The 13,035-nt window shown below is 35.1% G+C and overlaps 1 protein-coding gene across 12 annotated transcripts in view; it reads right to left on the bottom strand.

Annotated features, from left to right (window-relative positions):
- The window catches only part of MYCBP2 (MYC binding protein 2), a 216,002-nt gene that overhangs the window by 64,507 nt on the left and 138,460 nt on the right, over window positions 1–13,035 (bottom strand). For 11 of the 12 annotated variants that reach the window (XM_076362465.1, XM_076362483.1, XM_076362491.1 and 8 more), the window contains 5 exons: window positions 11,378–11,433; window positions 10,851–10,966; window positions 8,554–8,651; window positions 4,231–4,347; window positions 3,312–3,452 (listed from right to left, as the gene is read on the bottom strand). In XM_076362465.1, coding sequence (XP_076218580.1) covers window positions 3,312–3,452; window positions 4,231–4,347; window positions 8,554–8,651; window positions 10,851–10,966; window positions 11,378–11,433 — 528 coding nt within the window. The remainder of the gene's footprint in view (window positions 1–3,311; window positions 3,453–4,230; window positions 4,348–8,553; window positions 8,652–10,850; window positions 10,967–11,377; window positions 11,434–13,035) is intronic. The other variant, XM_076362516.1, reaches the window with a different exon arrangement.

Here is a 13,035-nt window from a genome sequence, read left to right as displayed (position 1 = left end):
GTTTGGCAACTATAATGGATCTCTGCTTTCCTGTGATCATTTCTCTTTAAATATAATAGCTTTGATCAAAATATAAAGAAACTGTGTATTTAGGAGATCTAAGATACTCAATATTTGTTTTGTAGTAAAATATATGCTTAATGGCTACAAAGAAACATAAAATGTAAATACAGTATATATGCCAGGAGGACAAGAGGCTGAAATTAACACTGCTGAAGAAGTCTACTTTTTTCTTTGTTCACTGTTCTATTACTACAGTGATGAAATAGAAGAATTCAAGCTTTCTTTTAAAAAAATATACCTTAAATATATTTTACAAAATGTACTGAGAGATTTTATTTACTTAAGGGATGATTAGAAAAAGCCTGCATGCTTAAATGTGACAAAGTAGTGTAATCTGAGTTGCCAAGTCTGCACACTCATGAGTTGAATAAAAACTGAGTCTAATAAAAGTAATGTGACTTTCATTTGAACAGGGAATACAATGACTAATTCAGCCACTTGATTTTCCATTTATATTTTCAGTCACAGGAGAGACCTCTTCCAGTCTGTTTCCTTCTGCTGAAACCAATACTGGTAGAACAACTTTGGATTCCAAAAATCTTGTATATTAACAGATTTTTTTTTTTTTTACTACATTTTGCTCATCGTGTCATTCAGTTATCTGAATCAAGAGGAAAGGATAAGCAGATATAGATTATTTCACAATTTCATCTATAGAACCTTTAGCATTTATTGCTTAATTGAACATCTTTTGCCACATGAGTCATTCACCCCTAGAAGACTGCATGATCAAATCTGACAACCTTATAAAAATACAGTTCTTTTCTCAGAGAGTTTAGAGGAAGACAGACATATATTTTTGAATATTCTCAACTCAGTGATCAACTTAAAAGAGATTTTATTTTAAAACTTTCTACCAAGAACGCAGTATTACTTTATGTGATCAAGATTTAGCAGGAAAAAGAGTTTTAAGCCGAGTTACAAAAATCAGGAGCTTACAAAAGAGTTTATTGAATTTCATCAAGTTGTGTGGTGCATAATGCTATAATAGCATGCATTAAAGGCTAAGGCATTCAAAAGTAAGCCACTGAACCTTGACTTTTGTTTTGTGGCCTTTAAGAAAGAAAATGTTAGAGAACATTTTCCTTTTTCCTCTCATTATTATGAATCAAACCAACAAATCTTAATGCTTAAATATGGTCATAATGAAATTAAATAGCTTCCGGACATGCTAAGTCCTTTCAAAATTTGAAAATATGAGAGAGATGCAAAGAAACCTTCCATCTGAAACTAGCTCAAAACACACCTCTTATTATATGTAGCTACATTGTTATAAGTCGCTTTTGTAAGACTTTTGCTATGTTGGCCACTGGCTGCTTACTGATCAGAAGCTAAGAAAGCATGCAACTTTTACCTTGTGCCATTAAGGATGTAATATAACTGGTTAGTTAAAAGAAAATTAGTAATATCTACCAAATCCTAATAGTCCAAATGGTATCAAAACTAATTTATAGCACTGTTTAAGAAAAAAAAGATCTAGAACACTTTATCTGAACTTTACAGAAGCACTTAGAGTGAAATATATGATAATTAAATGCTGTTTTTCACATTTCATTGTACCTGACCTTCTTATTCAAATGAAATTTGAATTATCAAGATTATATTATCAAGATTGAATACTCTATTTATTTATGACAGCCATCTCCTTTCAAGCTTTTCTCAGAGAGCACAGGGTATGTTCTTCTCTAGAAGTAAGTGTGTACTAGAGCCATTTGAAACGTACCAACCAGTAAGTTCTTGCTAACCATGTACATGACTATTAAGCTCAAAACTTTTCCCCTCAGCAAGTAAAAAAATATTAGGAATGGAAAAAATGAAATAAAATCTAACAAAATATAATACCCATCCAGGCTTACAATACTGCTGCATACAAACATTAATGTTTTGTGAAAGTACACTATAGCTATTTTCTAATGAGTATCAATTTCTAAGGCAAAAAACACAAGCAAGATTTTAAGCAAAGCTTATATTTTTTCCAATGTTTTCATATATTCTACAACAAACTAGATAAATATGCCTGTCGTCATAGCGTTCGAGTGACTGATGACTGAGTACAGAAATAATTTGCTTCCCAAATGCAATATTAAAGTACTTCCCAAAATACAGATTTCATTGAAAGAATTTCCAAATAGAATTAGATCAATAAATAATTAATAGACGAGAAGGTGAATAGGAAGAAGATCTAGTCACATCATGTAACAGTGTTCGTCAGAACATGGGCTGCAGCCACGGGGGATTTATGAATTGCCAGATTTGGCTACTAGGAAACAGACCAGTTTCACTGGAACTGGGAATATCTCAGTTCTTCTATGATCGGAAAACGTGAACATTACTGGCTGCAGGTATTTAATTTGGCCAAATATTTGTTAACTGTCTTCAACTGCAGCAGCAGCTCACTCATATAAGAGGACAAATCAAATCTAAATAGCTGTATTAGCAATTAGATCTGGTTCTCACATTCTGCCCTGAAGAAACCAAGGTACTGCCCCACTCTGGGGAATGCACAAAACCAGATGAACCAGAAAGGCCTGCACTTTTCAGAAATTTTTTGAGAAATGTTGGTTTAGCTAATATACTTTTTTCTTTCCTTTTTTTTATTTTTTTTAAACTGTATCTTGTTTACAGAAAAGGTGTAACCTTTGAATTGTAGTGATGGTCATCACCATTAAATTTATCCAGATAAATTATGCTTACTCTTATTATAAATTCAATTTTTTACTCAGTCTTGATACTCTGGGATTCTTTGATTAGCTAATAAATTGATTACTCAAGGATTCAGGTATAAAACTCACAAAAAATATACACAAACACCAACAAAGCCTAAAGAACTTTTCAAGTTTGTTTTTTTTTTTTTTAAAAGCCGCAATTACATGGATTCACTGCAGGCTGCAAGCCTCTTCTGAAACCACGGCATCAGTGGGCCGCTTTACGGACAATGACATCCTGCATCAGAAACACCTGGTGCAGACCACAATCTAATATGATTATACTTCTGTACACTGTTATAGCGGTCCTTGCACTTTCGTTTCTCTTCTAGGAGAAAAGGCTTCAACATAAAAAGCCTCGAACCTTTCTACACTCCAACCTCATTACACAATAGCCCTCAAAAATGCAAACACATATAAGGGAGTATTTGGTAATGAAAATATTGTTTACCTCAGGACTCATTTGCAGCCTTAATTAAAGAAAGTCTTGTAATGAGGATAGAGTGTACTTTTGGATATTTTTCAAAGGCACCTTTTACTTACGTCAACAGGTACCAGAAGGCTCTTGCCAAGATGTTGGTTAAAAGAGAGACACCAGGCTTCAGTGTAACCATTCATGTTAGGAACATACTTCTTTATTGTCTCATCATTCAGCCTCAGCCAAACACCATCATCATTGTGGATCTATGGGAAACAAGCAACAAAAACGAGCCACGCCCTCCTGTAACTGTTCTGTAGGTAGTAAGGATTAACAGACTTCAGACAAACAGACAACAGTAGCAAGGAAGTAATGATCTTCACTATGCTGACAGAATGTAAGAAGAGGTAAAGAGGAATATTGATAAAATCAGAATTTCAAAGCAATGGGAGGCATATCTTTTTAGAAGGCAAGGTGCAAAAATAAATTTAAATCAGATCATGCAAAAATAAGAGTTGCTTTGAAAGAAAAAAGGAAAGAAAGCCAAGCCTTCATAAGCATCATAAGTTCCCCGCTTTTCATTTTTCCACTGCTGATATAACTTAGTAAATTGCAAAAATATTCCTTGTATATGAAGTTATATTGTAAGAAAAATACATGCATAGTAGTCTAACACGCTAGTGATCTTTCAGGAGTGTAAGTGAAAGATGTAATGAAAATGACACCTACATCTGAATTTTTGTGTGGAGTTGAAATAGTCATGAACAGCTAAATCCTTAGAGATATTATTATAAGATGAAATCTAGGAATTTTCTTTCCTCATATCAGAGTCTCAAAAGTTTGTTTACACAGGTTTTCAAGTAAGTAAATTAAAAGGAAATGACAGCTTGAAAAACTAAATTAGTAAATATTTAGATTTTTGCAATTTATACTCTTACGTTCTTAAGTTGTGTATGTCAACATCTAAACATAAAAAAAACATTATTTGCATGAATTAACTTTACATTTTAGCCCAATTTTCAACAGAAATGTCTTATTAATTACCTCGTCAATGAAAGTGATGGATCCATTGACTTTCACTATGCCTATTTGCTCACTCTGAAGGGAAGGGTGGCTACGGATACGAAGCCCTGCACTGTCCTTGGCCACAAATTTGCGAACCTAAGAGAAGCAAAGGAAGACAGTAAGGAAGAAAAAATTGGAACAGAGCTCTCAAAGAGTAAAAAGAAATAGGTTTAACAGATTCTGAAATGCTAGTGACAAGATGGCAGTCTTAGAGTTACAGTTTGTTGCTAGTTTCCCATGGCTGCTGTGTATAACTTCACTTTTTTACTATAACCAATAAAATCACAATGTTAAAAAAAAACACCCTAAAAGTGCATTGACTCAGTCTTGGAAAGATCTCTGTTATGCCACACAACATTCAGTACAAGCGTCCGATTCTTTTAACTGCCCCCCCTAACCCTCCCAATTTATCATTCTTTGGGGGTTTTGCCTTTTCAAATGTAGTATTTCCAGTAACTGATCAACCTGGGATTACTGGTTCTCATTTGTGCTACCATAACATTCTGTTCAGTCAGCTTTTTGGCCAAAATTTGGATATCTTCCTTAGCTAAAGAGTTTAAATAGCCATTTAAAAACAGAAAGAGAACAGATCTTTCTACTTCTTTATTTTTTTTTCCCAAATAGCTATTTCAACAGTTTCTCCCTTTTTCACAGGAAGGTTAGATCAGATGCTCCTTGTTACTAGTTGGATTTACTACAGCCTCCAAAATCTCCCAGTTGTTATTCACTACCATTTTTTCACCATTCAACCATGTTATCAGGCACCTGTCCCATAGAGAACAAATGTAAAACCAGAGACCAAAAGGATGGCTTAAGAAGTGCATATATTCTATGCATGTGGTATGAAACCTTTTTCTTGGAAGTTTATTTTCAAACTCCACCCATAAAACTGACAAAAGTGTCAACTGAAGTATGGACTCAATCTTTACCTTAACATAAAGCACAGAATGATATGGAAAGAATCAAGTCAGGAGAAGGTAATGAAAGGTAACAGCTAAGTGCATGAATTAATTTTTTTTTCTAAATAAATTATTTATTTTAAGAAATGGTATTTGTTTTAAGGCTAATTTAAAAAAAAAAAAAAAAGGCAGAAGCACGTAAAGAATTTCAAATGTAACTTACTCCAAAACGTGCAAGGTTTTGCTTACTAACAATCCTGTTACTCCAAGGATTTAGATTTCTCTCAACAGGCAAAACTAAGACTTCCAAGGTCCTTGTAAAAATATAAGGCTGAACCACTGCCGACAGCATTCTCAACATAGACAAGCCTATAAACAAAGCCTTGCAAATTAGGGGTCCCTGCATTATTACCCCAAAATGTTACTTCAGAAAAATCATATGACGGGTTGGCTAGAACTTGGATTAAAAACTTGAATTTAGAGGAAGAAGCACTCGCACCCAAAATTTGGATCGCACAGGCCTGGAAAGAGCATTTTTCCCCTTTGCAGCAGCTAAATAGTTAGTAGAAAACTTCAAGCTGTAACTACAAACTGTTTAGGGATCAGATCCACTGACGGGCAACACAACAAAAAACAGATGAAAAGTTCTCTTATGCTCATTTCTGACCATCATGAAGAACTTAATTGTCTGAGTCTTCTTTCTGGTATAGCATCTCTTTGCTTGGGATATTTCTCTATGGCACAACTGTTCAGTAACTGTCCTGTAACACCCCCATAGTCAGTTCTTCCATGGAACATACACAAACTGGACTCCGACTAAAAGAAGTGACTAATGTAGAAAGGCACAGCAATTAACACGTACATCTCCCTTACAGTGCACAGCAGTTTTCAAGAGCTTCATTGCTGTGCCTTCTTATTTGGTGAACCTGAAAAGAGGTACACCTCGCAGCACAGAAAGGTGCGTTGTATAGGATAAAGCAACCTTAACAAGGGGGTTAAACTTCTATGAAGGGATGCAAAAAAACCACCCCCTGCCCAGAGCTTTTGGGTTTGGTGGTTTTTTTTTGCAATCGATGCTAGTTACTTGTTCAGTCATGTGAGGACAATAGAAACAGTCAAAACATGTTAGTGACCAATCATTCTGGTACCAGTCTTGCCCCTTCCAATTCAGCTAAACTAGGACTGCTTTCTTCTAGTTAGTTCCAACTACCCTGAATTACATTACATAGCTTGAAAGAGAATGTTTCCTTTAATAGGATGTGGAATGGAATTTCCCGCAAATTAGTTAATCTAAGTTTCACAGCCAATGAAGAGGCAGCAGTTCTTATAGGTCATATACTCCAGGCTAAATACAGATCACTATGATAATCTCCTTTACCAACTTGGATGGACAGGAAAAGTCAGATTTTCATCTGACTTCAAATAACAGAGAATGAAGAAATCAATACAAAATCATAATCTAGTATCCATTTTCAACTTGTGATTGATGTAAGGTTTGACTACAAAATTAGAATGTTCCACTGCCTCAATGAAAATATTTTGGTGTTTCTAGTTGAGAAAGATCACCACTGAGAACGCACTGTTAGTGTCCTTTGGTTATAACTATCTGAAATTTCGGGCTGACAAAGAAAAGGAAGAAGCTTCTGGAGCTCAACTAAGCCCTTTTTCTCAGCGAAACATGATTTGGTATATTGGACTGTCTCTGACTGATACATGTCTAACCTGCATTCTTGGCTTCAGAAGCATGGAGCACAGTGCAATAATTACCTTTCTGTATTATTTGTAATAACGCTGTTCATACACTAGACCTTTCATGGTAAATAATTTTATCAGTCTTCTGTGTCGTAATAAATCACGTAACAAACCAGGTTAGAATAATTCTTTGTGTATTTTTACCACAGGCTCTACAGACACTCTATACAGGACAGAAAGATGGTTCCTCTTTCAAAGAGGCTACAACTTGGAACAAGAAACAGGACATGCAAGGAGAACAACATAGAGAGATGATTAAACACTAGGTAATGCCACAGAACGCCAGAGGCCTAATTTTTGTCAAGTATTTTTAACTGTCGTGAAAACTGTTACTTGACAAAATGTAGCTATTATGTATGAACCAGTCACCTCAATTCCCACCATAATAATTGAAAAGAAATCGACAGCACTTCCATCCAGCAATTTATCTCATCTTAGATCACATGTCTCTCTCACTTTGGTGACAGCAAACAACACACATGATGATCAGCTTGGGTGGAGATATCATTAAGTTCTGCGAGATGAATCTCATCCAGTAGGAACTGGGAGTTTTAATTAAGATAATGAAGTAACCAGGAAGTCTTCCTTCCAAGAGAAGGGAGAAAGCCTAAAAGTATTTTTCGAAAAAAAAATGCAATGAAGGATAAAAAATTGTGTGGAAACTAAAGGTAAATTTACTATTTTCATTTTGAGGTGTGGGTGCAGGGAAAAGAATCTTGTTAGTGGCAGAAGCAGACACTGGATGCATTTACAGACTGGGGAACTGTACAACAAAGTTACTGTCTCTAGATCATTCAGAAAGTTGGAAAACAAATAAATTAGGGTGCACTGTATAGGTAAGAAGGTGGCAAGCATCTGATCCTTTTTGTAACCATGTATTTCTTAGCCACCTTTGCACTTGTAAAAAGACAGGGAAGGATAACCTTGTGGTATTTCAGAATTCCACATCTTTTAATACAGGCTTACTCCATGAAAAAAAGATTCAGTGTCTCATTTAATATCCCTTCCTTTACATCTAAGAGGAAGTGGAAGATGGTTCCCTCATCTGGGCATTCTCCTTATAGCACTGCCACACCACCTTTCAGCCTTCCTCCGTTATTTGTGTCTACTTTTAGTCCTTCAGGGTGTAATGATAAGGTGAAATGGGAAAGTCAAAAGCTACAGAAAGGATAACTTTTAAAAATAAAATCATGATATTCTAAGAAAGGAAGACATCACTAAAGAAACTAATTTTGGATTTTATATTGACTGAAGAAAGATCCTTATCACAAACCAAACAAAATCTTTGTAAAGCCCTTTGTACAATTAATTTCATACCACAATATCAAAGAAAAAGAACTAATAATAGTGCAGAACACAGTCTGTGGCTTTCATAATGGTTGCACAATGTTTGCGTGACAAGCCAAGACTAAAGCAGTTTCTGTAGAACTTCTAACAGTTTTATTAATGGATAGACAGAAAATGGAATGAATATCTTCCATTTTATCCAGTATATTAATTTCATTCCATTCAGCACATTAAAATGACTTGCAAATATCCTTAAGTCCTGCAACACTATAACATGGTAAAATATGTATTAAACAACAACAAAACCCCACCCAAATATAACTATCTGGGTGGTTTGTTTTTTTTTTTTTTCAGTTCTCCAAACCTTGTTTGGCTGAGGCTCTGCTTTTGGTTTAATAAGTTGGGTTCCAGGAGGTATCATTCCCTTTGGAGGATCTTTTACTTTCACTTCTAGTCCAGCATCTATAAGCAAACAAAGACTAAGTTTAAAAAAAAAAAAATATAAGGGGATATATCAGTCAAACAGTAGCTACAGTTTATATGCGCTACAACTCAGAGTAGGCAAAATAACCACTCGCTTATCTGGCTGCTATAAACAACACTTGCAGTGGCTTCATGGTGCAAAGTGTTACTTTCTCAACATTTGTATCTTCACATGTGGAAATTTACAGACATAATTTCATGCTGTCAACAGATATCTGTCATACCTTGTGTACACAGCACTATTAGGTAATTTTGTATCCTAATACTGTCTGTAGGGGTATGTTTCAAGGAATAGTGAAACAGAAGAGTTAAATGTTTGAGGGGTGCAATTAAAAGCTCCTGGAGAGGCAACAGCTTATGTATGCTGTACTGCTGCAGATGCTAATCACAAGGTGTGGGAAACAGATGTGAGCTTCTGAATCCAAAGTTACACAACCAGAAAAGGCCTATAATGTAAAGAGCCAGCATCTTTAATTACCAACACTGTTATAAAACCAGCAGGTGCTGGAAAATATCTCAACACAGTAAAATTCTCAGATCATGAAGAAAAATACACATGAAGAAACAGTTCAAGCTTAAGTAATAGATGGATATAACCTTGAGTAATAATCTTAAAAGAAATTGTTTCAGCAATCACCATTAAAGCCAAACTGTAAAAACTTAATAGCCTTGGCAGATCTTTTTTTGGTTTTTGTTTAATTTTACAGGGTGACCCTTTGAAGAGCAACAACTTGAGAAGAAGCAACCAGACCTAGCGATAAACCTGTTGGTTTCATTAATGTTCTTTTAAACAAGCATGGCAGTAACAGAAGGAGTCTAGAAGTATCAGGAAGGCAAAAGGTTTGAAACATAGTGCTACTAGGATGTAAGTGGTTAAAAGTTGAGAGAATTATGGGTCAAGCATGGGTATAGAATGCTTGAGAGGGGATTGTAAGATACTATGATTGAATCAGAGCAGAAGTAACATTGAAGAAAGATGGCATAGATTAGTATTAAAGGATACTCACACCTGTTTAATAACTAAGGTTAACAACTACTCTAGCATTTCTAAAAGTTAAGTCTATACAATGAAAGAACATGTTAGAATCTGTGTAAAAATATAACAACAGCTGATTTAAACTATGGTGTAAATTTTGTCTCCAGGGATGGCAGACTAGAAAAAAAATACAATCAAGTACACTGGAAGCTCCTATAAACAAAAATGTTCTGGTTTGAGGAACAAAGATAACTATTAATAACCATCTGTCATTAATTTTATCTTCTGTAGGTAACACACAAAATTGAGTATCCCATTCCAATCCTATGCACATTATATTTATATAATAAATATATATTTATATATAAACAAATATATTATATATTTATATAATATATAAATATAATGTATTTATGAATATCATTCACATATTTACAAAAGGCGCTGTACAGTATTGGGAAAGAGGAATTGCTGGTCCTGGCAAACTCGCTTAAGCCCTCTTATGAGCTCTTGGCCTAACTACAATGCCTCTGCTACCATCTTCACCATACCACCAGTAAGATTAACAAGGGACAATTCAAGATACAGACGTTTTTTGAAGGGGAATCTTTCCGTTGCATACTATAGTATCTTATACTATAGTCCCTAGGACCAGCAAGACAGCCAAAATACAGCTAAAAGGACTTCAGTGAGGAAGAAACCCAAAGCATTTAAAATTAGTACAAATAATTGGAACTTAGCGTAGAGTTTCAATTAAGACCACGCTTTCCCAAATTTCCACAGAAGAAATGACATTATTTACTCCTGCATGGTCAGGAACAATTTTCCCTTTTCCTAGGTTCATCAGTGTTTTTGTTCTCTTTAACTATACATCTCTGTCACTCTCTTGTCACTGAAACAAGACATTTTTCTTGCAACATTGAGAGTAGAGAACAAGAAACACTATTAATCTGGGAGTCCAACCATGTTATAGATACATTATTTGCCAAATATATTCCTATTTCAAGGAGAGAATAGCTGTGGTCTTTCTTCTTTTGAGAAAGAAGAGGGAATTATATAGGCGGCTTCGGAACCAAAACTCGGGTGCTAGATTTTGCTATGAACTTTAATACTAAATCTTATGAGCGCCAAGACACACATTTATTGGTATACAAACTGGATATAATATAAATTTCCGCTTAAGTACAGTGAAAATTGAGTACCTATTTCAATGCCGTCTATAGTAACATGGATGGTATAGAGACCAACAGCTCCAGGAGTCCAGTTTGCACAGTATGTACCATCATTATTGACTCTGATCAACATATTTTCACTGGGTCTAGGCATAAACAAAACAATTAAAATCATAAACAATTATTGTCTTTTTGAAAATAATTTGTAATAGTTTAGAAATTATTTTTTCCCTTTCAGATCATCTAAATACCATTTTCCCCCATCCATTGTACTAATCCCATATTATTTAGAAGTTATAACCTCTATACCACATTTATTTATAGCAAATGATGAAAGAATGCATTGATAACACAAATAAGAAATAAACATTAAAACAACTAAGAATGAAAGATTTTAAACAGAATCTCTAAAAGAAAACAAAATACACAATTTTTGTAGTGTTTCCACCTTTAGACAAGATTATTTGGCAGTCAAGGCTTGTGATTCTGAGTGGACGCAGAAGTGACAGGACATATTAATTTTAGTCCCTATTAAAAAGTAATTCTTTAATGTTTACCTCTTTGGTGTTGGTGAAGCAAAGCGTAGTTCTTCAAAAGAATAATTTTCATATGCCTATAAACAGATGAAATTCAACAAATATAAAGTGTTACCATTATAAAATGATATAAAATATTATCAATTATACTGAAATCATGAATGAAAGAAAGCAAAGTATTTTCTCAAAGAACATACTAAAATAAATTTACACTCACAAGAAACATTAAGCAGGGAACCAGAAACCAATTCCAAAACACAGAAAGAGAAACACACACACATATACATACATGAAACAAGTACCTTCACTTCCCCTTTAAATTGCCATTATTTAGATAATAAAGATACATATTGCTAACAAAAGCTTTGTTCACAGTCAAGTATTTGAATCTCTTCCTATCTCACTTGCATAAAACCCCTTTGAATTATTTTAATAAGCTAGATTTCAACTTGCTTGTGGGCACAAATATCCACATAGTATCTAAGGGATACAGCACCATGACGATTTAAGTCAATCTAAGTCTGTGCTGGCATGATATCACCATATGGCTCTCATAATTTTGCATACCATAGAAGTACACAACAATTTGTGTTGCAAGAGACCTCCAGAGGTAACAGAGTTCACCCCCCTGCACAAAGTAGAGCCACCCTCAAAAATTACATCCAACTTTCAAATTAGGTCAGCTTGTTCAGGGGTGTATCCAGTCAAGTTTTGAGTATCCTCAAGGACAGAGACTCCACAGCCTCTCTGGGCAGCCTGTCGCAGTGTTTGTCAACTCTCATTGTAAATTTTTTCCTCCTAATATGTAACCGGAATTTCCGTTTTCACCAGTTGTGTCCATTGCCCCATATCCTTTCCCTGTGCAAGTCCAAGAAGAGTCTGACTTTGCCTTCTCTATAATCTCCCATGAGAATGCCAGTGTCTACGCTAAGACTACTGAGCCAGTAGAAAACTAACCTTAAAAATATAAAAGTAAATAGTTTATACCAGTTTAATTCCCTAGTCTAGCCTTGGACCATATGCTTTCCAGAAGATGGATGGGATAGACTAGCCTAAACTGTTATGAAATCACTGCCTTAGAAATAAAGCAAATCATGATAAAATAAAGATACGTCACAGAACAAAAAAGAAAGGAAGCTTTTCAGTAATCACTGTAAATTGAAAGACAGAGTGCATACATCTGTTCTGAGCATGGATGGGGGTGAGAATTTCAGAGAATGCTGTCAGATCATTAAATAGTTTAAGCAAAATTTAGAAAACACCCCTTAAGGAGCTGGGAAGCAGCCATATACCATTCAGAAAGCATACAGTATATAAGATACCAGTTATAAAGGCTAGATTTTTCACTCTTCTCCCAGCAGAGAAAATCAGAGACAGTTCAAGCAAAGCAAACAGTTGCCTTATCTGACATAATCTGGGCTCTGTCCACCAACGCGCGGAAATCCCTGAGATTTTGGAGTTTTTAGTTTGAGCTGTCTGTGACCCAGGACTTGTCCTATGCTTTCTGTAGCTTATCCCTAGAACTTCCAAATGTAGTCAGTGAGCACAATCCCAGTTATTTGCCTAGGAGAGTCAGACATCTCTAGATTCATCAGTAAAGGATGCTCTGGAAACTCTTTTATCAAACTCTGTAGACTGGCAGAAAAAGGGATAAATTCCCTGAAACATCCTCTATTTCA

The sequence above is a fragment of the Aptenodytes patagonicus genome, chromosome 1, assembly GCF_965638725.1.
Source record: "Aptenodytes patagonicus chromosome 1, bAptPat1.pri.cur, whole genome shotgun sequence".
Taxonomy (NCBI): domain Eukaryota; kingdom Metazoa; phylum Chordata; class Aves; order Sphenisciformes; family Spheniscidae; genus Aptenodytes; species Aptenodytes patagonicus.
Note: the sequence above shows the minus strand (reverse complement) of the source record. Positions and strands in the feature narration are given on the sequence as shown.